Raw genomic sequence first — 23,238 nt, forward strand, 5'->3', positions numbered from 1 at the left:
AGCGTGCGACTCTCATACCTGAGGTCGTAGGTTAGATCTGCAGCTGTGCACCAAGTTTCTTTCTATGTGCGCATTTAACATTTGCTCGAACGGTGAAGTAAAACATCGTCAGGAAGACATGTCGATGTCTTAGACCCAAAAAGTCGACGACGCTTGTCAGGCACTGGAGGCTGATCATCTACTTGCCTATTAGATTTTAAAAAATGATCATGAAACAGATTCAGAAATCTGTGGCGAAGACCTAAAGAGGTTGTAGCGCCACTGATTTTCTTTTTTTTTTATTAGAGCACAGGCATAAATATCATAAATACAAACCTCTCCCACAATAATAAAAAAAACATTATGAAATTATTAAAGTTTTATTACATCCATCGTTAAATGTTAACTCCGACATCGCACTATTAAAATTCAATTAAAAGTTATTATATTACAACACCTTATAATCCAGTCAATTACAAGGATTCGTAGTCATCAAATATGTGAACAGTTTTTTATTACATCGAAATCTATATCACAAACGCAACTTCAGCGTATATTGAAAAAGCGAAGTTATTGATATTTGTCAACATGTCCCAGTCTATTGTTAGTTTATTTAAAACCAATGAGTTTGGAACATTGTAAAATTGCTTTTCCACTTGCAACATACAATGGGATTCTGATTTTTTTTGACAAATCCGATTGGATCCGTCGGTAATTGTTTTACTTTTATAATTCCGTCTTTTTTAATTCAAAAAATTATCTATGCGTGTTTTTTGTCTTCAGGGTACAATTCACCTCATATTCCCTCTTTATTTTAAGTGAAAATACACATCAATAATGTTAATTTAATGATAATCATTAACTACTTTTGAGTAAGTGTAAGTGTTAAAATCATTTGAATGTTGAAGGTGTTAAAAAAGAGTAGTGGCGAAAACGTGAACTGAAGTATACATTCTTTGTCGATATTATAACTGATCTAAAAAAATATAATACGATGGAGACGTCAGAATTAAAGGTGTAAAACCTTTCTTTGATAACCCTAGGCTGATTTTCAAAGTGTGTCCCATTTTGTAAGTCTTTTATTCTTTAGACCGCGTTCTTTATACGTACCTATAACGTATAAGGGCTATTTGTTTTATGGAGATTATGACAGTTTACAGGATGATTAATGTTCCGCCCTCAACTTTGGGGCTTGGATCAGTTCTTAATACTTTGAATTTTGCTAACACAATTTATCCTCAAGGTTTTATTATCTTGGTATGAAACATTTAAAATTTCTGTATAAAAATAAATCTTGATCGATTTTTTATGAAGAACTTAAGTAGGTATATATATATATAGCAAAGAAATACTTTTACTTCAAAAAATATAAGAAATATTTAAGATTGTTTAGAAAGTTTTGTCACTTTTAGAATGAGTATTGAATAATAAACTAGTAATGGAGCAATGGGGCTGGTATTGGCTGCTATCGACATTATATGTCACAGAGCTCGTAAATTAACAACATCAAAGTCTAAACAGTTTATAAGCATTAATACTAGTGGTTTATTATATTTGCCAATATTAACTGGATTTACAAATAAACTAATATTGAATAGTCTAGTAATAGTAATATAATAATCGTTACTATTAATATCTGTAAGCTGCCATTGACATTATTGTTTAATAATATGACAGTCCTATTAGTTAAAAACCGTTAATACTAGTGTTTTAATAAGTTTTTCAATCTTGATAGCTGAATAAATTATCTACTATTCAACGGTTGACAATAATAATGTCTGCATAGTCTTTAATTTTTCTAACTCACGACGAAAGTTGTTTATCACAAATTTAGGTACTCTAAATACCGGAAATGGATGGTGCCTCCACGTGCAACTTCGACAACGCTAAAACTCATATCAACGCATCAAATTATCAAATATTACCCTTCCCAACAAAAAAGGCCCGTTGGAGGCTTCGATACGCGTTAACGAATCCAGATGATGCAATCACTGTAGACAATGACAAATAAAAAACCGCCATCGAAGTAGACTATTATGTTGAAATTAAACAGCTGATGCCAACAAACAAATTTTTGACATCAACTATCGTCATTCCCTTCAATATTGTATTTGCTTTATTATGTAAAAATTCAGGTTATGCTTTCGAGTTATTGATCAGATTATAGTTTGTTCCTTAGTAAATAATCTGTCCCTGTCTTTGCCTTCTTTTCGTTAGACTACAATAGTCCTGTTGTTCTTTGCCTATCTGCACCATTAATTAGGTGCTGCCCTCATTATTTTGGCTATTACTCTTTAATCTATTCCCCTATAACACTCCATCATAATATATGTTATTAATTATGTTTGATTAGGGCGATAAGATTTAAAAAAAATATTAATCTTTATGTACATCTTGTGTACACAATTAACCAGACTTATCAGATCAAATTTTCAATAATAATGTTATAAAACGAAAAGCGGGAGTTTATTTTGCACAAATATTAAAAAAATAGACAACTTACTCTATGACACCTTAGATAAAAACCAGCCAACGAAAAACTCAAAACATTTATTTTTGTTGCATGACACAATTTTTATTTAAAAATGTTCGCTCGAAAAACGTGCATCCAAAAGAGACAAGCCGATAAAATGGCGGGAAAAACTGTTTTAGTCGGCTAACAAAGTTATACCAATTTTCTATTTTTGAAAATTTTCTCGAACAATTTTATATAGCACATTTTAGCTTACCATTGACAGGGTAATACAAAATATTTCAATAAGAAATAAATGCAACATTTTTATCATAAAATTAACATTTTCAATATACTGTATGATTATCGATTGCTAAATGCTGATGTGCTCGCTCGATTGATTGTGTAGATTTTTGGGAATATTAGTGTTGTTTAGATTTAAAAATTTGCACGATTAAAAAAAGCATATTTTTCGTTATATAGTGAAGACAATTCCTCGTTTTCTAGATGATATGATAACTCATGTAAAGACTTAAATGGAGGTTTCGTAATTTTCCAATGAGCATGGACTTTAAATTATTTTCATGTCACTAATAATTTGGTTCTATCACCCCACAAAGGTTATATCGTTTATATATCACAGAGCAGTAACTCGTTCGTTGGCCTACACTGTTTAAAATATTAACAAATACAGCAACGTTTATCTTTTTATATCCGTTTAAATTGTTCAGAAAAACCTTTCAACTCAGACACATAATCCTCATTACGTCACGCGTTTTACATCAAAAAAATAACCATAATAATAGCGAAAAGCCGCAGTGTGTGCTAATAAATTGCGCAAAAGCGACAGTGGCTTCCTGCAGAGCGTGTAATTAACGTTTCACATAAAAATATTGTCGCAAACTCCGAGAGAAACATACACTTCCAGGACTGAGTTCATGTTTTTACAAGGAAAATGTTGAAAATTGAATACGTTCCTCAATTAAGCTGAAACGCTTTAATATTTTGATTTTGAAAAGGCATTTCCATTTCTGCTTTAGTATAATCCATGAAATTTAATTTACGCAACACGTAAGTATTAACAGCATGTTATATCTATATTTTTTTTAATGTCTGTGTTAATCCAAAGGGTTGTTAAGTCTTATAACACTTAAAAGTCCCCTAGATATCTCCAATATGGTTTTATTAATAACGGTGAAATGTGAAACGATTGTGAATCTTCAATGTTGTATTTATACTTAAAATATTTAGCCTTCAACTAACATCAGCGCCTTCTGCCCGTTTGCCTCCTGTAATATAAATAAAGACTATCAGTATTTGAATTAAAAATATAATCGCCAAGCATGTATGTATATAAGGTAAAATACATAGAGACAGTATCAAAACTTAAGTGATTAACTATTGTTCACGAGTTGCGAACACCGAACAACTTTTACGATCCGAATATTTTGGGGTGCTAATGTCATTCTTATAATTTATATGTTACAAGCTTCTTAACATTGTAACTGTACTGGAAATAAATACAGATAATACAACATTTTCTACAGCTGTGTTACTTTTTGACTTTTAACACCTTTGTCTTCAGTCACCGTGAGCACGCACGCTGTAAAGCACACGAAACGTCGGTTAAATTTAAATTATGTTTAAATAATTATAAGTTTACAATAATACATAACTTTAATCAGTTAAAAAAGTGTTTTCTTTAAATGTGTAAAAGTTATGTTATTAAAAGACAATACCTACTAATAAAATATTTTCTTATGTTAATAATTAAATCGTAGGATATTGAAAATAATTATTCTAATGTCTTGCTTCAATGATTGTTGCGTCCAACTTCGAATATCTATTGTTTAGAGTTTCAGAAATGGTCTAGCGAGTTTTGTCTTGCCACCAGGTTCAGGTCATTAAAAACATTAGGGTTCTGTCGTCCGTCATTAAACGTCACATGCCCCAAACACTTGGGCCCATTGCGTTGTATGATGTTGGCGTTGAAAATTCTTCGAGAAACAACAGGAATGGGCCAACTTATCTATATATGCATGTTTATCATGATCTATTAAATTTTTCGCAAACAGCGAAACTCTCAATAAAGCTAATACGTTTTCCGAAAACGTAAATTCGAATGGGGCTTAAAGTTAAGATCGTAAAAGAATTTCAAAACCACAGAATAAACAAAACAGTTGATTGTATTTAAAATAATCATACATATAATTTATAATGAGGATTCCTTAAGTCTTAGAACTGCCAGCAAGCTGCTTCTTTTACTAAAAGACTACTTTGTTTTATGGGGTAACAGGAAAATGCTTTCTTTTTTAAAATGTACTGAGTAATATTTTGTTTGAGGTTGAAGTTTTTTTAACTGTTAATAAAAGGTAGTGTTCCTTTCTTCATTTTCATCGTAAGGCATTTATTGTATTAGACAGACTATGCACCCGTACTCTGTAAGTTCCAATAACTACAGCCTGATGTTTTGAATGAAAGTTCTACGTAGTTCTCTCAATATCCGTAGCGCTGATACCGCAATTTTGGAATCACGTGAACAAAATTCAATATTGGGATCGGGATCGTTATCACTGTCATTTGGAGATCATAGACTACGATTGCCTATGAATTAGATAGACGTTGGTGTAAAAAATCTTTGGTTAAGTTGTACAAACTGATTTCGTTAGCCTGTGTTAAAATATAAAAGTGGTCCAGGTTTGAGATTCGCTGCCGGCTAGCGGTGAAGATTTTATTATTCAAAAGCTTTGCCCATGACGGCTTGATGAATGTTGTAAAGAAGTTGAAATTTTATTTCTCGCTAAACCAAATGGAATATAAAATTTACGATTCGACCGCGGAAAAGCGAATTTATATAATTTCTTGTTTTCTTTGTCACCAGAATTTTCGAAAAATCTCTTTAGTCTGTCCATTATGCGAATAAAACTGATGACTTTTGAATATGCTTGGATTAGCCTACGTACTTGCTTGCTTCAAAATTAAAAGTCGAAACAATTGTGCGTTCGCTTAGGTACAAGTTCGATCACAATGTGTTTTTGTTACACTTTCTAACACTCTCATACCATGTCCGGTTATCATCGTTACTATACGTAGATAATGTATTCATCAAAGTTGAAGTAATATGAATCTAGTATTATTCATGCAACCAGCAACATTACGTCATTGAAAGCGAGAATTAATATTTTTCATGATTAAATGCATGTTAAATACCTACTCTATCACTTACGCTGCATGAATTAAACTCAATAGCAATACCGATCCTAAAAATGACCATTTGTTCCATGCCATCTCAAAGCTGCGACATTAGCGGTCGGGATCGGTTGTGCTATCTCTATTAGAAGTTATAGACCATATATAGCACCATATTATGTGCTAATAACAATCCTTTAGTAATATAAAATTCGTATAAATGGTTGGTGATTTAGTGCTGACTTGTGCTAACGTAATTAACGTAACGGTATCGGTTACGTAATTAAAAAAAACAGACATTGAGGCATAGGACGTGATATACATTTGGTATATTTTTTACTAAATTTATAATGTCTAAAGAACTTCCTTAAATATTAATATAATTAATCCAGTGGCGACCCTATTTTTATTTTATAATCAAGATGATCGGACACACATTAATAATTAGACTTAGGTCTTTACTTTATTTAGAATTAGGTCCTTCAAGAAAAGAGTGTACGAATTTTTAAAAGGCCGGCAACGTACTCGCGAGCCCTTTGGCATTGAGAGTGTCCATGGGCGGCGGTATCACTAAACATCAGGTGAGCTTCCTGCCCGTTCGCCCCCTGTTCTATAAAAAAAATAATAATATGTATTTTCGATTTGAAACATACCGGTTTTCGTACGATGTTTCCCTTCACCGAGCAAGTGTTAGATGCGCATAAAAACAAAAAGCTGCATAGCCAGGAATCGAACCAAGGACCTCAGGAATGAGAGATGCTAATAGATCTCTATTACGTGTTATAATCCTAAAACGTTAACTTTAATTAGCTTTTATGAGCTGTCGAGCAATATTTAATTTGTCAATTAATACTTAAGATTATTTCTGTACAAACGAAGTCTCATCCATACGTTTCATATTTCGCCCATTGTATTCCCCTTGTTGTCTGATTAATCGTAATTAATTGACAGTTGGAATAAACCAATCAAGTGTGGATTTCGGAATATTGAACACGTCCAATAATTTTCATTACCGATAATTGAGAGGAACAAAGGCGAGAATTTGATTTAAATCTTTATTACAATATATATTGAGTGAAACTATAAGATAATTAATTTTGTTTTCAGTGTGTCGCTCATATTGTCGAAGAATAAGAAATTATTTCAAGTTCCGTATTTTTATATACTATATAAATAAATCAATGGTGCTACTACCTCTTTTTGGCCTCAGATTTCTAAATCTCTTTCATGATATTTGTCAATCTAATAGGCAAGTAGGGTGATCAGCCTCCTGTGCCGTACACACGCCGTTGACTTTTCTGACTGGCACTAAGTGTTTCACGTTGAATCCTTGAATTTCGTATACAGGCACGGAAGGGTAGTCTTCTTGCCTAAAATATCAATAAAATAAACGTATGATGTGTGTATATGTACAAAAATACGCATAACTTATCAGACTCACACCCAAATAGAACTTCTATTAAAGGATATAATTTATTACATACCTATAAACAATTTCAAGCACCACAAGTTTTTTTTTTTTTTTTTTTACCTGGGGAAACCCGCTTACGGGCCCCCACGCCTGGGCAAATACGAATGGCGCGGGGAGTGTGGGGGTCAAGGTTGTAAAATGCTATGACCCGATACCCACTAAAACCACCAGGGCCCAATCCATAGTGCATCTAGAGCCGGGTCGAGACCAGTAGCTCATCAGCAGCAGTAAATGAAAAGAAATTAAAATGAAATTAATCAAAGCAATTTATAATTAAAGAAAGCAAAACAAAACAAAATAGCAAATTAAATAGTATAGTAAAATAAGCACTATAACAAAATAAGCAGTAATTTAAAAATTAAACACTAAACAAGACCCGTCTGGTCAGCTAAGTGTCTAATTTATAAACATATTTTATAGCTTTAATGAGTTCCAAAAAAGGGTCTTTCCTATATTTTTTATTGTTTCGCCGCCATAAGTATTCATAAATATGGTCAGAAAAACTATCAGTGTTAGAACAAGAATTATAATTATCTTTCTTAAAAAAACTTTTCACCACCCTCCATTGAGACTCAATTCTTTGAGTATGTGTGCCATCATCAGCAACAAAAGGTTTATCAGGATCAGAGTAAGTTACCTTTTTATGTTGATATCCATGTTCTGACAAACAATCATATGCTCGCCAGGAGTCGGTGTGAATGGTAGTGCCAACTTCTACATGTTTTTGTATTATAGGAATTAATACATCGGCAGATCTGATATTGTCCGGGCACACTTCCAATCTCAGATCTTCTGAATTGTCAGCTATCATACCAAGGACCCAATGGCCCTCAATATGCCGCCCTACAACATTTAACTAACTTAACCAAGATCTAGTTTACACCTAGTTTAATAATAATGTTAAAATATAAATATAATGAAGAGCTGGCAACCCTGATACAGTTATTATAGTTATAAAAGACTTACCTCGGTTGTATTTTCTTTTCCCAAATTTTGATTCATCAATCTGGACTATCTTCCCTGGACCACCAATCTTCCCTATAGCTTCATTCTTTTCCATTTGATAAATAACTATTGTTTCCCTGCAATAATTGTACCAGTCGCAGATAGTGGTTCGACTCAGACATTTCTTCCTGATTTCTTTGAAGGGATCTTCCTCGATGGCTGTGTCATAGCTCCAATTCTTCGAATATGCATATAACAAATAGAAGACATGTACTAAGTCTATTTTAATGTTATCAAAAAACGTTCCTCTATTTCTGGGAACTTTTGATTTTGATTTACAATTTCCTTTGGAACAAAACCATGAACCAAATGATTTATTCGTCGATTTAGCTATTTTCATCGGTATACGATGTGTTTTACATAGCTTTTGAGATTGCATTAAACCATTTTCTTCAGCGAATGCCACACACTGCTCATTACTTCCTAAATTTTTATAAAGTTTTGTCAAACTCCACATCGCGATCACTTCATCAGTACAAAGGTGACGATTGACAACAGGCCCATCGGCCTCAAAATCATCCATAATATGAGCCGGTCGTTTTCCAAACTCAATTGAACTCGTAGACGCCTCAGATTCGGTATTACACGCACGACCCCCAATACCAGACGCCATCACAAAATGGTTGAAATCTAAAAATGATCACGAGAAATTTCAATGTAATAAAAGTCCAAAATAAAGCTATTGCAATTAAAAACATGCATATAAAATAACGCACATTCACGAAAAAACAAATGAACTTGAAAAAAATAACGGTTATTTAACGGCTAATCGGCACTGTAACTTTAACACACGTCAGTTAGTAGCTAAATACAAATTCGAAATGGCCGATTTCGTTTAAAAAATGAATAGGGATGTAAAAATATCGATGTTTTAAAAGTCGAATTTAGAGCGCGATTTAAATATTCGATGAATAATATACTAACTTAACCCAACTGAACTAGATAATAATTCGCTTTTTGAACAGTTATTTAAATTAAATATTATATACTATCCTAACCTAACCGAACTAGATAATAATTCGGTTTTTGAACGGCTCCGGCGCGAAGGAAGATAAAGAAGGCATGAAATGCCTGTCCTTTGGTACAGCGGGTGGGAACTGCTCTTCCTTCGCGCCGGAGCCGTTCAAAAACCGACAGACAAGACGTGGAAAGTGGGGTGCTCTGATTAGGTTTTGGGTAATTTTTGAATATAAAATTTATAAAATTAAGTAGACACTTTATTGTAGTAAAAATTAACTTTATCGTAGTAGGAATAACAAACAATTATTTATTATCATCGATTTTTAGTAAGAATTAGCTTTATTGTAGTAGGAATAAAAAAACAATTCTTTATTATAATCGATTTTTCATACTAAAAACAATCGATTAATTTTATGCAAAATGTCACATCTCCAGTAACCAATAGAAAAGTATTAAATGTCGTAACTCGTAACCAATAGAAAAGTTCGAAAGTTAAAATGGCGGATTGCTTACAAATTTGTTATGTTGCACACAGCACAAAATATCAAAAAGTGTTTTTAAAGTAGTTTTTTAGTGTAGATTACAACTCTGATACCATAAATTTCTCCACATGTCACGGAAGTGTTCCAATCAAGGTCCCCGAGACTCCTAGATACTCATAATAAGCAAATTCAAGTTAAATAGAAAAGTTTACTACGGTGGATCGTTTACAAATTTCTAATATTGCACAAAATATCGAAAAAAAATTAAATATTTAATTTATTTTAAACTACAATTCAGGCACAATAAATTACTCCAAATGTCACGGAAGTGTTCAAATCAAAGTCCCGCGAGACTCCTACATACTCAGTATAATCAAATTCAAGGTATTGAATATTAGATCCAACCCATTGTGAAAAAGACATCGTCAATCGATCTCCAAGACGAAAAACAGCTCTAATTTCTATACGGCACAGAGAATCTCACTTATATTTTCATAACTTTTTCTTACTATGATGCAAATTTTATTCAGTATTTTTTAGTTTAAATCTTTTTCAAAGTAACTTGGATGCTTTATATTCACTCTATTATTCACTTTTAGATTTCAAGCAGTTAAAATTGAAGTAGATAGTTTTCTACTAACTCAGTTAAGTTATTTTAATGGCTAATGAGTTTTACTAACACATAGAAGAGACTGATTTATTTTTAAGTTAAATGTATAAAAGGAGGTTTACGAACGAAAGAATTCGACAGCGTGTATTTGTTTATAAGGATAATTACATTCTTGCATATTAGAAAAAAACAAACGATACCGAACTACAATAAATACACCTAATTAAAGCCGTACTGTAATTTTTACATACACTTTTGGGTGTTGTTACACTTATACGCATCTTGTATATTATATTTTGTGTGCCACGCCCATGCAGTATTTTATTTTGTCCTTTGGCTAACTTCCAGCATTAATTCCATACTTAATATTAATATCTAGATTTCGACTTCATTTTATATCACAGTTATCACTGTTACAAGTAGACTTTTCTACGAAATTCACATAACTTGAAATAAACAGTAAAATAATATTAATGTTTTCAAACAAGATTTGTTTTCGTTTAATAGATATGTTTCAAGGCAAGTATTGCCTTCTAGCGAATACGTGTTTTTTGCTGCAAATAGAACCCAGATTCGAGTTAAGTTCGAGGCCTACGCGATGTATGATAACCAATAGAAACACAGAAACGGCTATAATAATTAGAAATAGGAAACTGCCTATCAAATAAAATAATATCACGTTTTCCCGTGAGTTATCTTTTTCAGTTCACTGAATATCATATTAATACCGTCCACATCAATTTAGCTCAAATGTATGGATTCTATATTTATAACTTAATAAGCATTTTACTGTATAATTAAAAAATATTAACAGCCGTACCTACTTAGGATTATTATTTAAAATTTGGTTTGATTGATATATAGGTAATATCTATTTATGTAAAATTCTCGTGTCACAATGTTTGTTCCCATACTTTCTTATGTATTGTTTAAAAAAAATCTGTATTATTCATCAGTCTGAGAAACGGCTACTATCTATCTTTCGAACCCCAAAGTGATTAGGGGTGTCCACCCCGAAAAGGTTTATTTTTATATTTTAGACAAAAAAAATGTTTTTATTTTTTTATGATACAGCAAACAAAAATATATTCTTTGTTAATTAAAAACTTATGGTATGGAGTCTAAGGTGTATATAGAGAAAATCTCACAGAAAAACCGAAACAGTGTTCATTCTGGTAAACCGAACAGTATCTGGGGTAGCATAGCAAAATGTTCCATATTGTTATGTATAAAAAAGGTAGGCTAGGCAATAAAGAGTAACAAACTTCATGGGGGCTGCTAGTTTATTTAAAAAAAACTTGCCAACGCTCGGCACACTGACACAGGTACAAGAACAATAAAATACATTTTTTTATGTGGCAAGCACTTAAAGACAAACGCCTTTTTTTATTATCTCTTTTATGTTAGAAGAGATAATACAAAACTGAACAAAAGAACTAAATTATACAAGCGAAAAGAAAGCGATATATCCTGACTTTAATTCATTTATGTTCACCTTGAATATCGGTGAGGTTAATACTAAGAATTTATAAAAGAAATCTAAATTGTATGTAAAAGAAAATCATTTCCGACAAATGCTTAAGTTTATATTTTAACACTTGCGAATCTAAATCAAAGCTTATACCGGGGCTCGCTCTGAACTCTTTCACTAAAGCTTGGCATTAACTGGTATTTATTGCGTCCGATACAAGTTCTAACTTCACTAGTTGTTTGTTAACACTTGGATGTGCTATCTCACCGACTTGGAATACTGAGATGGATCTATAATTTATTTTATTTCGAAGGAATTGTTTCCTTCTCAGATATTGTATCAATATAAATTCTATTTTATCCAAGTTAATGTTACTCAATGGTAAAACGATACAGTGTTGTTTATTAACTTAAAGAAAGTAATAACTTACACAATATAAGATGAACTATAGACACTAGTAAAATCGTGGCGCCAAATCTATATATATAAAAGAAAGTCGTGTTAGTTACACCACTTATAACTCAAGAACGAAAGAACAGATTTGAGTGAAAATTGGTATGGAGGTAGCTTAGAGCCAGGAGACGGACATAGGATACTTTTTATCCCGTTCGACAGCGTTCCCGTGGGACTTGACATGAAACGTCAGTCACTATAAAAAGTGGTATAACAAATAAGAATCAGACTTGGAATAATAAAACGCAAATGATAGCTATGTAATTGACGTATAATGACAGCTATGTAATGACGTATATATGACAATTTGATATTTGTAAGAAATCAATATTCAAAATATTTCTATTAAATAAATACGTTTAATTATTTTTACAATTTACAATTTAATTATAATGATAGTGCTATTGCCCATTCGTATAAACAGTGAAGAGAACTATAAAACTCGGTATGGTCGTATGTATACAGTTCATCCAAAGAATGATGAATGTTTCTATTTGTTGTTGTTGTCGAATGACGCATTTAATCGAGTAAAGGAAGTTTATGATACTTTAATGAAGGCAAACGATGATGAAAATGGTGGTTTATATTTCCTAGATGCCCTTGGTGGAACTGGCAAGACATTCCTCATGTCATTAGTTTTAGCAACTGTTCGGGCGAGATCCAACATAGCGGTTGCAGTTGCTTCTTCTGAAATAGCAGCCACATTGTTAGAAGGATGCCGTACGGCTCATTCAGAATTAAAATTACCGTTAAATCTTCAAACTATTGGAGAACCAACGTGTAATATTGCAAAACACTCAGCAATGGCCAAAGTTTTAGCGGCATCGAAAATCATCATCTGGGACGAATGCACAATGGCGCATAAACGTGCATTGGAAGCACTTAACCGAACATTAAAAGATTTACGCAATGAATCGAGGTGTTTTGGAGGAGCAATGATTTTACTGTCTGGCGATTTCCGCCAAATACTGCCAGTAATTCCAAGATCTACGGCTGTCGACGAAATAAACGCTTGCCTCAAATCGTCAAATCTATGGCGCTATGTGACGAAACTGCAGCTGACAACAAACATGAGAGTTACATTGCTTACTGATAAAAAAGAAGAAAAAGAATAAAGATGTAGATGACCTGAACTACATAATGGTATGCGTTTGGTGGTTAGAAAATTGAAGAACAATGTAATTTACGCTACGATAATGATAGGAAAATTCAAAGGTGAGGAAGTTCTTATTCCGAGGATCCCGATGATCCCAACCGATATGCCGTTTGAATTTAAAAGACTTCAATTTCCGATACGTCTTGCATTTGCCATGACCATCAACAAATCACAAGGCCAATCCTTAAAAGTTTGTGGTTTAAATCTAGAACATTCATGTTTTTCCCATGGTCAATTATACGTGGCATGTTCACGGGTCGGAAGACCATCAGCGTTGTTTGTTTTTGCGCCTGATAATAAAACAAAAAATGAAAAAATGTGTATCACAAGGTACTTAAGTGAAGAGCAACCTATGTACTAAAATACAGAAATAATAATGAATGATTAATGTAGGTATTTAATTTTTTTGTATTTTTTCCAATAAAAAAACCCAAACTGCTTATTTATTGCCATTAAGGCGGAACAAAGTTCGCCGGGTCAACTAGTTTATTATATAAATAATTGCAATCCGGTATTCAATGTTTTTAAATATATGTATATGTATCGGTTCACTGATCACTTCTAATAGGCTATTCGCAGCATCAATATTTTTGTCTCTAAGGATTTCTCACGATGTTTTCCTTCACCGTACGATTTTCATGCGCACACAGGCAGATACTCCATTGGTGCACTGCCACGCATCGAACGTACGACCCCAGGGAAGATCGAACACTAAGCTGCTGGTGAAAACCTCAACAAGTTCAACACTAATGTTTAAATAATAATTAGCTTAATAGTTGTTAAACTGCAAATAAATTATAACATTTACGCAATTATTTCGTCAAAAATTTAATAAAAAACTTGTTGGAATGTAAAGCGAAAGATAAAACGGTAGAGAGCTTCCTTTGTGAACGGTCAACAATTTCTCTACTCTAGACTTTAATGAGTCTATAGACTTTGATTAGTTTAGATAAAATTGTATGGCAATGATGTTATAAGTAGGTTCGATTAACTGATCATCGCTTCGTCAATTTTATATTCCCTATTTTGTCCTCTTCTAATTAAACATATCAAATGATTCTAGAATTTTTTTCAATTGCAAATGTCTACAGTACAATTTACATTCGGTATAAAAAAGTATATGAAAGAAAATTGCTCAAAGTGTCCTTACTTTGAAGCATTTTATGCCAATAAAGTATTTAATTTCTCCGTGAAATGCGGTCAAAGGCTTATTTAGTGATTTATTTTAATTGAAAAAGTCTATTCAATTAATTTTTCCGTTCAACCAGTTTTGTGTAAGTCTTGAAGATTTGTGTTCAATATTTCTTTGTGAATATAAATGTTAGAATTTTTTCTATGGTAACAATATTATTTATAATATGTATAAAAAGGCAAAACGATCATTTTGTACTTGTTGAATAATATTTCACCTCGCGTTCAATTGAAAACGTTTTACATATAAACAAATGTCAATAACACAAGTATATTAATATATTGTGGGTTCATTAGCCCAAAAACGACATTTTGGTAAAACTAAACAGATTGTCTATTTAGGATGATGTTGCAAGTTTCGTATATCGATACCAACTTCCATTGCCAAAAGTTTTGTTTTTCCACATAGATAAGCATTAGGTACTTGTCCAAGAGAATAGAGAGATTTTATTCTGCTTTCCAAACTAATGTGTAACTCTATTGCACAGTTTGTATGCGTTTGTTTAGCGCTCAAAGGTTCACAGTTTACAATATTACGATTTTAGTAGTGTACTTAAGCAGTACATTAAGAGAAATTAATAAAGACCATAGTTTAGTGAATTCATTAGATTCTTTAAACAATAAAACTTAGGCTTATTTAATCTATAATTTCTTACGTAATTCACTAAATATAGAGACTGCGGTCTTAAAAACTTAAAATTCCACAAGATTTTGATCGATTAGATGTTTATGTTTTTTATTTGTATTTTATATGCACGTGAAACGATCAAAAGATCGTATAAATACAGTTTAGACACTTCTTGCTTTGATTACTTAATCTACCTTTATCAAAACGTCATAAATTTACAACCAAAGGAAATTAGTTGATATACCAGCAGTGTGAGCGCAGTTGCACTAGTTGTATCTAAATACAAAAATATAATGAACCTATTCGCAAATAAAATAAAAATATCTAAGAAGTAGTCGCATAAAATTACCAGGCATCTATGATAACCGTCTCCAGTCTGATACATTTATTCATGTAAGAAATCTGTAAACATTACCGATCCAAGTCCGTGAGCGTGCATAAACCGCTCTGCCATATTAAATAACGCCTCTACACAAATACGATTCGGTTTTAACAAACAAACCATAAATTTGAAGATTTAAAACGCTTTTATCTGGCGACGTAGAACAACACTGTTTTGAGTGCGTTGAAACTGCTGAAAATATCGGGTCTCTTTGGATATATAGCTTGATAAAAACGTTTGTTTTTTTATATAGAATAGGGGGCAAACGGGCAGGAAGCCCTCCTGATGTTAAGTGATAACGCCGCCCATGGACACTCTCAATGCCAGAGGGCTCGCGAGTGCGTTGCCGGCCTTTTAAGAATTGGTACGCTCTTGTTATTATTATTTGTTTGTTGTTAATGTAATCGAACAGTTTAATAAAGCAATGAATAACCATCGGGAAACACAAATATCACATTCATTGATTAATAACGGAGGTTTTTGTTCGTAGCCGATGCACCACTGATGAATTATTTCATTATCCTGCTAGCCATATATAGCTAGTATTTCATCCACGAACTCATGCAGCCGAAAGAGATTAAAAGAGTTCACAACAACTTTACTACACTACAAATAATACATTAATTAGTTACTATTACACTACTTTACTACTTTACTATAACTACACTACGTTACTATAATTAGTTACTATACTTAATACAATAATTAATTAGTGCGTTACCGGTATTTTAATTCTTAAAAGGTCGGCAACGCACTCGCAAGCCCTCTGGCATTCAGAGTGTCCATGGGCGGCGGTATCGCTTAACACCAGGTGAGCCTCCTGCCCGTTTGCCCTGTACTATAAAAAAAATATATATTTAAAATATACATGATAAAATCTAGCATAAAGAACGAGAAACATAAACAGTAATATCCGTATGGAATTGAACCATTATTATCTTCATAAAGCTGTTTTTCGTTGGCATATTAATTAATCTCCCGGGTGTTATTGGTATTAATGCGATAAAAATGTGGGCCGCGCTGTCCACAGCGTCGTAAACATGAGTATGAAGACAAATGTATTGGAAATATGTAAATATTGGTCTAGTAGGGGTTTTTACGGAATATTGGCTTCATTTTATACTGCTTTGCACTGGTTCACTTACGCTCTTAAATGACAGAGTGTTAATGAAGTTTTATAGGTATATGGGGCGTTGTATGTTATGACGACTGAAACACATAGTATTACTGGTATACCAGTGTCAAAGAACGCTCAAAATGATTAATAAAATCCTATATTTTCTACATTTATAAAGAACTGATTTTTAATGCCGTTTATGAAAATTAGATATAAAACAACTGAATAGAAAAATATGTATGTTAAATAAGAAATGTTTCGTATTTAAAACATATTAAAACCTACGCGGTCATACTAAAGCACTGATGGTTTAAGAGTATTTATCTATGACCACGTCATGCTTAATTGTTAGCATTTAAGCATAAAATAAAATAAAAGATCAGAATCGACTTACAAAGGCGTCATTTAAGATGGATTACAAGTCGAACAAAGGAGAAAGAATTAAACAATTGAATGTGACATTTATTTCGTTCTGAATGCGTCATTGAACATTCGAGGTATCCTTTATTTTATATCGGATAATTTCATTTATTTCGATACATTTCGTTTTCGGTTTCTTATCAACAAAGTCTTACGTGTTTGTCTTAAGTGATGAGTCGCTAATGATAATCCTTAAACTCTATAATTAAGTAACAAAACAAGCTTATACTGAAATAACCTATAATCAAACAAACCATACATAATTATGGGCAATTTAATTATAATTAACTATTGCTTATTGTTAATTAACTATTGCTTATAGTTGATTAATTATTGTACGCGATATAAATAATATTTTTGTGGAATTATCTCGAAGTTATTATACTGATAAATCTTTAGGTACTTAATAAAGAATATTGATAATTAATAAGTATCATAGTATTTTAAACTCTAAGTTTTATTCTGCACCTAATTTAAAAACTTATAAAACCAGAATTTTATATTTTTTACAGTTTTAATTATTAATAGAATAACAGATTTATCTTGATAAAAAGTATGGGAGGATTGATACTTGAACTGAGTACAAGGCGATAATAAGTGGAAAGAATATTAAGATTTGAGAAGCTATAATAACCTGCCGTTTAACGTTACGAGCGAACTTCTAACGAGGATCATAAACTCGATATTTACTTTACCTTTCGAAGCACGAAATCGTAAAGTGTAACAAGTCGAAAATGTCAAACTTTTGATACGAATTTAAGTTCTTTGTCAACGTTTTACGGATTGTTATCGTGAAAATGTACCGATGTGTTTCCAAACTTTTCTATATTTCATGAGTTAAAGTTTTTCTGTTGAAATTTAATTTGAATATTTGTTATTTACGCGGTCTTTTATTTCATCTTAACTTTTTAATTCATATATAGAATGAAATAAACCCATTATCATTAAATTAATATATACTATCGTTTGCTCAGATTAGTGTAAGCCTAGTGGTTAAGTATTTAGTTTTGAAACTTAGTGTCGTCCAGTGCAAGTCCACTGGCGTAAGTAACCATGCTGTTTTCTGTCTATAGTACTGAAGCTAAAGGTCGTAAAAAATCATACATGTTAGGCTCATAAATCATTGCCTTTAAATAAAATATTTAAATATACCCTTAATATATAATTTATATAATAGACCCTTGGTCCGTGGGGTCCTAGCGCTCCTCCTTCCTAGATCCTTTTTAGGGAATTATCAAAAAGGTTAGCCGACATCACAGGAGAACGAAGAGCTGGCAGCTACCTCGCATAAAGAGTTAGTCTAGCTATTTAAAGGCTGCCATCTCCATCTCCATCCATCTTTGGAACCTTGCCTAAAGGGACTCCTTTTAATAATATTTTTTAATTATTAAATATTCAATTACATATAAATGTTTAATGATTATCAATGTACAGTTTTTTTTAATTTGTAAAAAAAAACAGGTTCTATGGATACTTCAATTAGACAAACAAATATGAACATGACGTAAAATTCTTGTTATAGGTACAGTCAGCACGCTAAAGTTCCTGCAAATTCACGTACCGAAGGCTGTACTAACGGGGCAGAACGTAGAACTCATGTGCACTTACGAGTTAGAAGGGGCGCAGCTTTACTCCATACGGTGGTATAGAAATATGATAGAATTTTATCGGTACGTGCCCAAGGAGTCTCCTGCGACTAAGGTGTTTCCCGTTGCTGAGATTAAAGTCGATGTGAGTACATATAATGTCTATATATTATATTATAATACTATGCTACTTTCTACTATTTATTTATTTAATTATAAGTGATCTAACAGCTTATACTTATACGTATTATATTACAAAACACTAGGACAATACAGAAAGCCAAAACAAATTACATAGATAAACAATGTATGTATAAAAAACAGAAAACATGCAAGTGCATTAATAGATAAAGATATATTTAAAAAAACAAAAGAACAAAACTAAAGTAAACTGAATTTTAACATTTAAAACAACAAATAATACTTAGAATTTAAAACTACTACTTAAACAAAATCAGAGTTTCCCGCTTCTCCAAGTACTTCTTGACATCTCTCTTTTTGAGGTGGAAAAGATCAATGTCCTGATAATGGTTTTCATAGTCAAGACGTCGACTTTTTGGATTCTAACATAGTTTATAACCAAAGCATAGAGTTCAACTATTCACTTTACTTGTGGGATTCTTTCACTTTACTTGGGTCTTAGTTTTAAAGTACATAATCTGGATCTCCAGTATAAGTTACGATAAGCATTTGTTCCCTGAAAAAATGCAAAGAAAAACTGAACGTTAATGTTGTATATTATTTTTCTTTCTTAGCGTAATTATTTTAATGTTTAGCTACAATAGGTTTTTTTTCGTCAGGCTGTCGTTTGACACAGGCCTCGCTACGAGCTAACATTCGCTATTCCTTCCGGAAATTAACCTTTCTCTTAAGTATCACCTTAAATATATATTCTATAAAAACAATAATCGTTTTCATTTTAATACAGATATTTTATTTACAATTGGAAGATCTTCGTTTCTCGCCGTTTTCAGTATTTGTATTTCTTTCTTATTTAAAAAGAACGCATATGCATTGAAGCATTATTTAGGAAGCTCCCTGTTTAATACAAAAAGTATTGTATGTGTGTATTTTGTTCTGATTATTTATAGGTGGCAAGATCGGATCAAAATCGCGTAGTGCTAACAGAAGTCGATAGAACCTTAACTGGCGAGTACCAGTGTGAGGTGTCGGCTGACGCACCTCTATTTCATACAGACATCAAAGCATCGGAAATGGTCGTTGTTGGTATGTAGAAACTTTTTTTTTAATTTAAACATTCAAAAACTAGCCTGTATATACCGAGGAATCCAACACGGCTGTACCTACATGCTGCCCCACGATGTATTAAAAAAATTATTACGCCATAGCTATTAAACTATGTAATCACCTTCCTAGAAGTTATAGTTCACTGATGTGCAATTATTTCAAGGGAAAGTGATTAAATTTTTAAAGGTAAGGTGCTTTTATAACGTGAGTATAAAGATTATAAGTTTAACACCATTTCTAAATAACTTAACTTACCTATTATGACATCACATTAATGTTTGTATTATATAACAATGATTCATATAGGGCGGATTGTGCAGATTTTTTTAATTAATGTATCTTATTATATACCAGTATCATAGCAAATAAACGCTAAGTACCTAATAAAGGTTTATTACAATTGTTTTAACAAGGTTCCGATGACCAACGCTTGACTTCGTCCAGCGTCTAACTGGTTGACTGTATGGATAGTTGAAAAAATCCTAAGAAATAATTTGCTATTCAAAATGCAATAATTTGCATAATATTAAGAGTCCAAAACTTTGAGTAATACAAGTTTATAAAAGAAATTATATACTGTGACAATCTGGCACCTGTCGTCGTCGAGAATTTTAATCTATTTGCGAGTGAAAAAAACGTAAGAAAATCAACAGTGTTTACATGAATAATTACTTGGCTCTACGTTCGTTCGGAATGACTTGTGCATACTAAATCGTTTTCATTTTGTTTCGATTTAATGGGCTTCGCGATTTGTTTGTTTTCCTTTGATTTCATGTTCGCTCGCTTATTAAATTTTGTTATATTGAAAAGGAAACATGTACAAGATGATTAATTTTATCAACTTTTTATTTGCAAGTATGTTTTCGATTTCAGTTTTAGCAGGAAAGTAATATTGAAATTCCTGAAATCCCGAATGCATAGGGCTGATACATTTCTGTGTTAATTTCATTTATAATTTATATACTATATATTATATAAGTATATATATATTTTTTTATAGGGTTAAGATATGGCCGTGATTTTTATTCATTTTCTTGATTTTCTTCTGAAAGTTTTTCTTCACAATACGAACAAATTCTAGTTGCGTTCTTAGGAAAATAAACCCTTCAATACCGCGTCAAGGCTGCAACTCATTACAACTAACCTGTAACTTACAACTCTATCAAATGCCGAGTCTCCATACGTCACAATAAGGATACGGCTCTTTGGATAAAAAGGACATATTTTAAGTAAATCAGTAATAATATGTATGAATGAACAAGTCCGACAGAATCAGAATTTCACTGAATACTATTGAATTCCTAGTATCGCCGTTACCTAAAATTTTTATTAGAAAAGTGAAATATTGCATATTCAGACGCAGCTGGCATTTTGTCGAACCTCCGAAAACAAACGGGCCGGCTCGATTTCAATCTGTTTTTGTTTTTCAACTAGCCTTTGTCGGGTTTGACAAGCAGTGCGATACGCTTTAGATTTTATATATTTTTTATTAGACCGATCTACATTGAATATAAAATTCGAATAGAACATTTTGTTGTTTAAAACCGCACCGTGTCTCATATTGGTTTTTAATTCCGATGTTATGTATTTACCTTTCTTATATGTCTTTTCATAGAATTAAACTAGTGCTGGCCTGGTTCCTTCAGCGTGCTTTCATCCCTGAGGTCGTAGGTTCAATCCCCGGCTAAGCACCAATGAACTTCTTTCTATGTTTATTTAACATTTGCTCGAACGGTGAAGGAAAACATCGTGAGAAAACCTGCCTGCCTTAGACCCAAAAATTCGACGGCGTGTGTCAGGCACAGGAGGCTGATCACTTACTTGCTTCTTAGCTTGACAAATTATCATGAAACAGACACAGAAATCTGAGGCCCAGACTTAAATAGCTTGTGGCGCCACTAATTTTATATGAATTTTCCATCGACACGTCCAGTTTATAAAACTCCCGCTGAATGTTGCAACTTCAAGACTATCGTTGGCATTAATTACGAAAGCGGGCAAATGGGCAGGAGATTAACTTGCTCACTTGGTGTTGAATAACACGCAACCAATGGACTCTCAATGACAGAGGTCACGGCCAGCCTTAAATATTTATTATAATAATTTATTTATACTTATTTATTTAATTATAACCATTGCTCTTTAAGGACATGTTCAAAACGTGTATTCAACATGCAATATTTTATTGTAAATAAATTATAGTTATAATCAAAATATCATAAAGTTATAAACTTCAAGTGGTAGTTTCTCACTGAGTACCATTGCTGGAAAGTTTTAATTCAATTATTATAACATATGTTTTATCTGACCGCATACAAATACCATATAATAATAGAATTAAAATTGGCATTGAGAGTGTCCATGGGCGGCGGTATCACTTAACATCAGGTGAGCCTACTGCCGGTTTGCCCCCTGTTCTATAATAAAAAAAACCGATAACGTATCTTTGGTACAGATTAAAAGTAATAGAAGAAAACATTAAAATAAAGTTGGTTATATACCCAGTATTTTTTAATCTTTTACTTTATTCGATAGAAATCCTTTTACAGTTAACTAATTTTAATCTATGTGTTTAACCATACACAATGTTGTTACTAATTAATTGATTACTATCGCTACTGAATTCATATCCAACCTATTTGTTCACAAATTTACTAAAAGGTCCGATTTCATTCAATTCCACTCATTCATGCGAATTCGCTCAATACAGCCCACTCTTGAATGGAAATCATTCGTTTTCTTTGTTGAGAAAATGCTTAGGGAAACTTTATTTTGTTTTAGAGGAAACATTTTGTTCGTTTTTCTGAACCAAAGGATGAGTCTGGTCAGACTTAAGTAATAATGAATGCCTTTTTGGTTTTGTGTTTTTCACTGCTATATATCTAGGTATTATTAATACAATGTAGTAGGGACGTTTATTATTAAATACATAGGTTTAAAGTAGTATATAAGTAATTTATAAGTTGTATATAAGGTCTACGTGTCTAAGAAAATATAATGTTATATGTTTTAATAGAATATTAACACATTATATCAAATTGACTTTGATAGATTTTAAATTGTAAATATATCAAAATCAATTGGTCAGGTGTGCGCCGGATATGCGCGATCACTTATTTTTAAATAATCCAAAATCCAAGTGTCAAGCGAATATAGTGACAACTGTCTTCCTAATATCACTTCGAATCTGCGAGATACACGAGTATATAATATTTTTTGAAGACACACTTTTCAATTCCGTTGCTAAGTAGATATCGCTCTTGAGAATTTGGGGTTTAAGTCCCAGGTCCCATAATAATTGCATACCGTTTAATAGGTGCCAGAACAACATTTGTTAACTTTTAGTTTAGTTTTTATTTATTTAAAATATATCTTTATTACTCATTCCTCGCTTTTCGACAGAAAGTGTTTACACTAAAATATAAAGAGACAAATAAA

General features: G+C 32.3%; 2 protein-coding genes and 1 long non-coding RNA gene across 3 annotated transcripts in view; 1 reads left to right on the top strand and 2 right to left on the bottom strand.

Annotated features, from left to right (window-relative positions):
- LOC110995154 overlaps positions 1 to 23,238 on the top strand; it is a 55,743-nt gene that overhangs the window by 25,313 nt on the left and 7,192 nt on the right. The window contains exons 2-3 of the mRNA XM_022262178.2: positions 18,489 to 18,697; positions 19,644 to 19,779. Of these exons, the coding sequence (XP_022117870.1) occupies positions 18,489 to 18,697; positions 19,644 to 19,779 (345 nt within the window). The remainder of the gene's footprint in view (positions 1 to 18,488; positions 18,698 to 19,643; positions 19,780 to 23,238) is intronic.
- Positions 3,598 to 7,369, bottom strand: LOC110995155. The gene is made up of 4 exons (XR_002600240.2): positions 7,105 to 7,369; positions 6,815 to 6,990; positions 6,274 to 6,408; positions 3,598 to 3,720 (listed from the first exon to the last, which is right to left on the bottom strand). It is a non-coding gene; the product is annotated as an uncharacterized LOC110995155 (long non-coding RNA).
- Positions 7,427 to 8,909, bottom strand: LOC110995153. Its single transcript, XM_022262177.2, has 3 exons — positions 8,813 to 8,909; positions 8,058 to 8,726; positions 7,427 to 7,934 (listed from the first exon to the last, which is right to left on the bottom strand). The coding sequence occupies exons 2-3, from the start codon at positions 8,707 to 8,709 to the stop codon at positions 7,480 to 7,482; spliced, it is 1,107 nt and encodes a 368-aa protein (XP_022117869.1). The 5' UTR covers positions 8,710 to 8,726; positions 8,813 to 8,909; the 3' UTR covers positions 7,427 to 7,479.

The sequence above is a fragment of the Pieris rapae genome, chromosome 7 (assembly GCF_905147795.1).
Source record: "Pieris rapae chromosome 7, ilPieRapa1.1, whole genome shotgun sequence".
NCBI classification, from domain to species: Eukaryota; Metazoa; Arthropoda; class Insecta; order Lepidoptera; family Pieridae; genus Pieris; species Pieris rapae.

Coding starts and splice junctions, on each gene's coding strand:
- LOC110995153 (XM_022262177.2), bottom strand. CDS start 8,709: ATGGCGTCTGGTATTGGGGGTCGTGCGTGTAATACCGAATCTGAGGCG. Junction 7,935..8,057: donor GAAAAGAAAATACAACCGAG/GTAAGTCTTTTA, acceptor TAAATGTTGTAG/GGCGGCATATTGAGGGCCAT.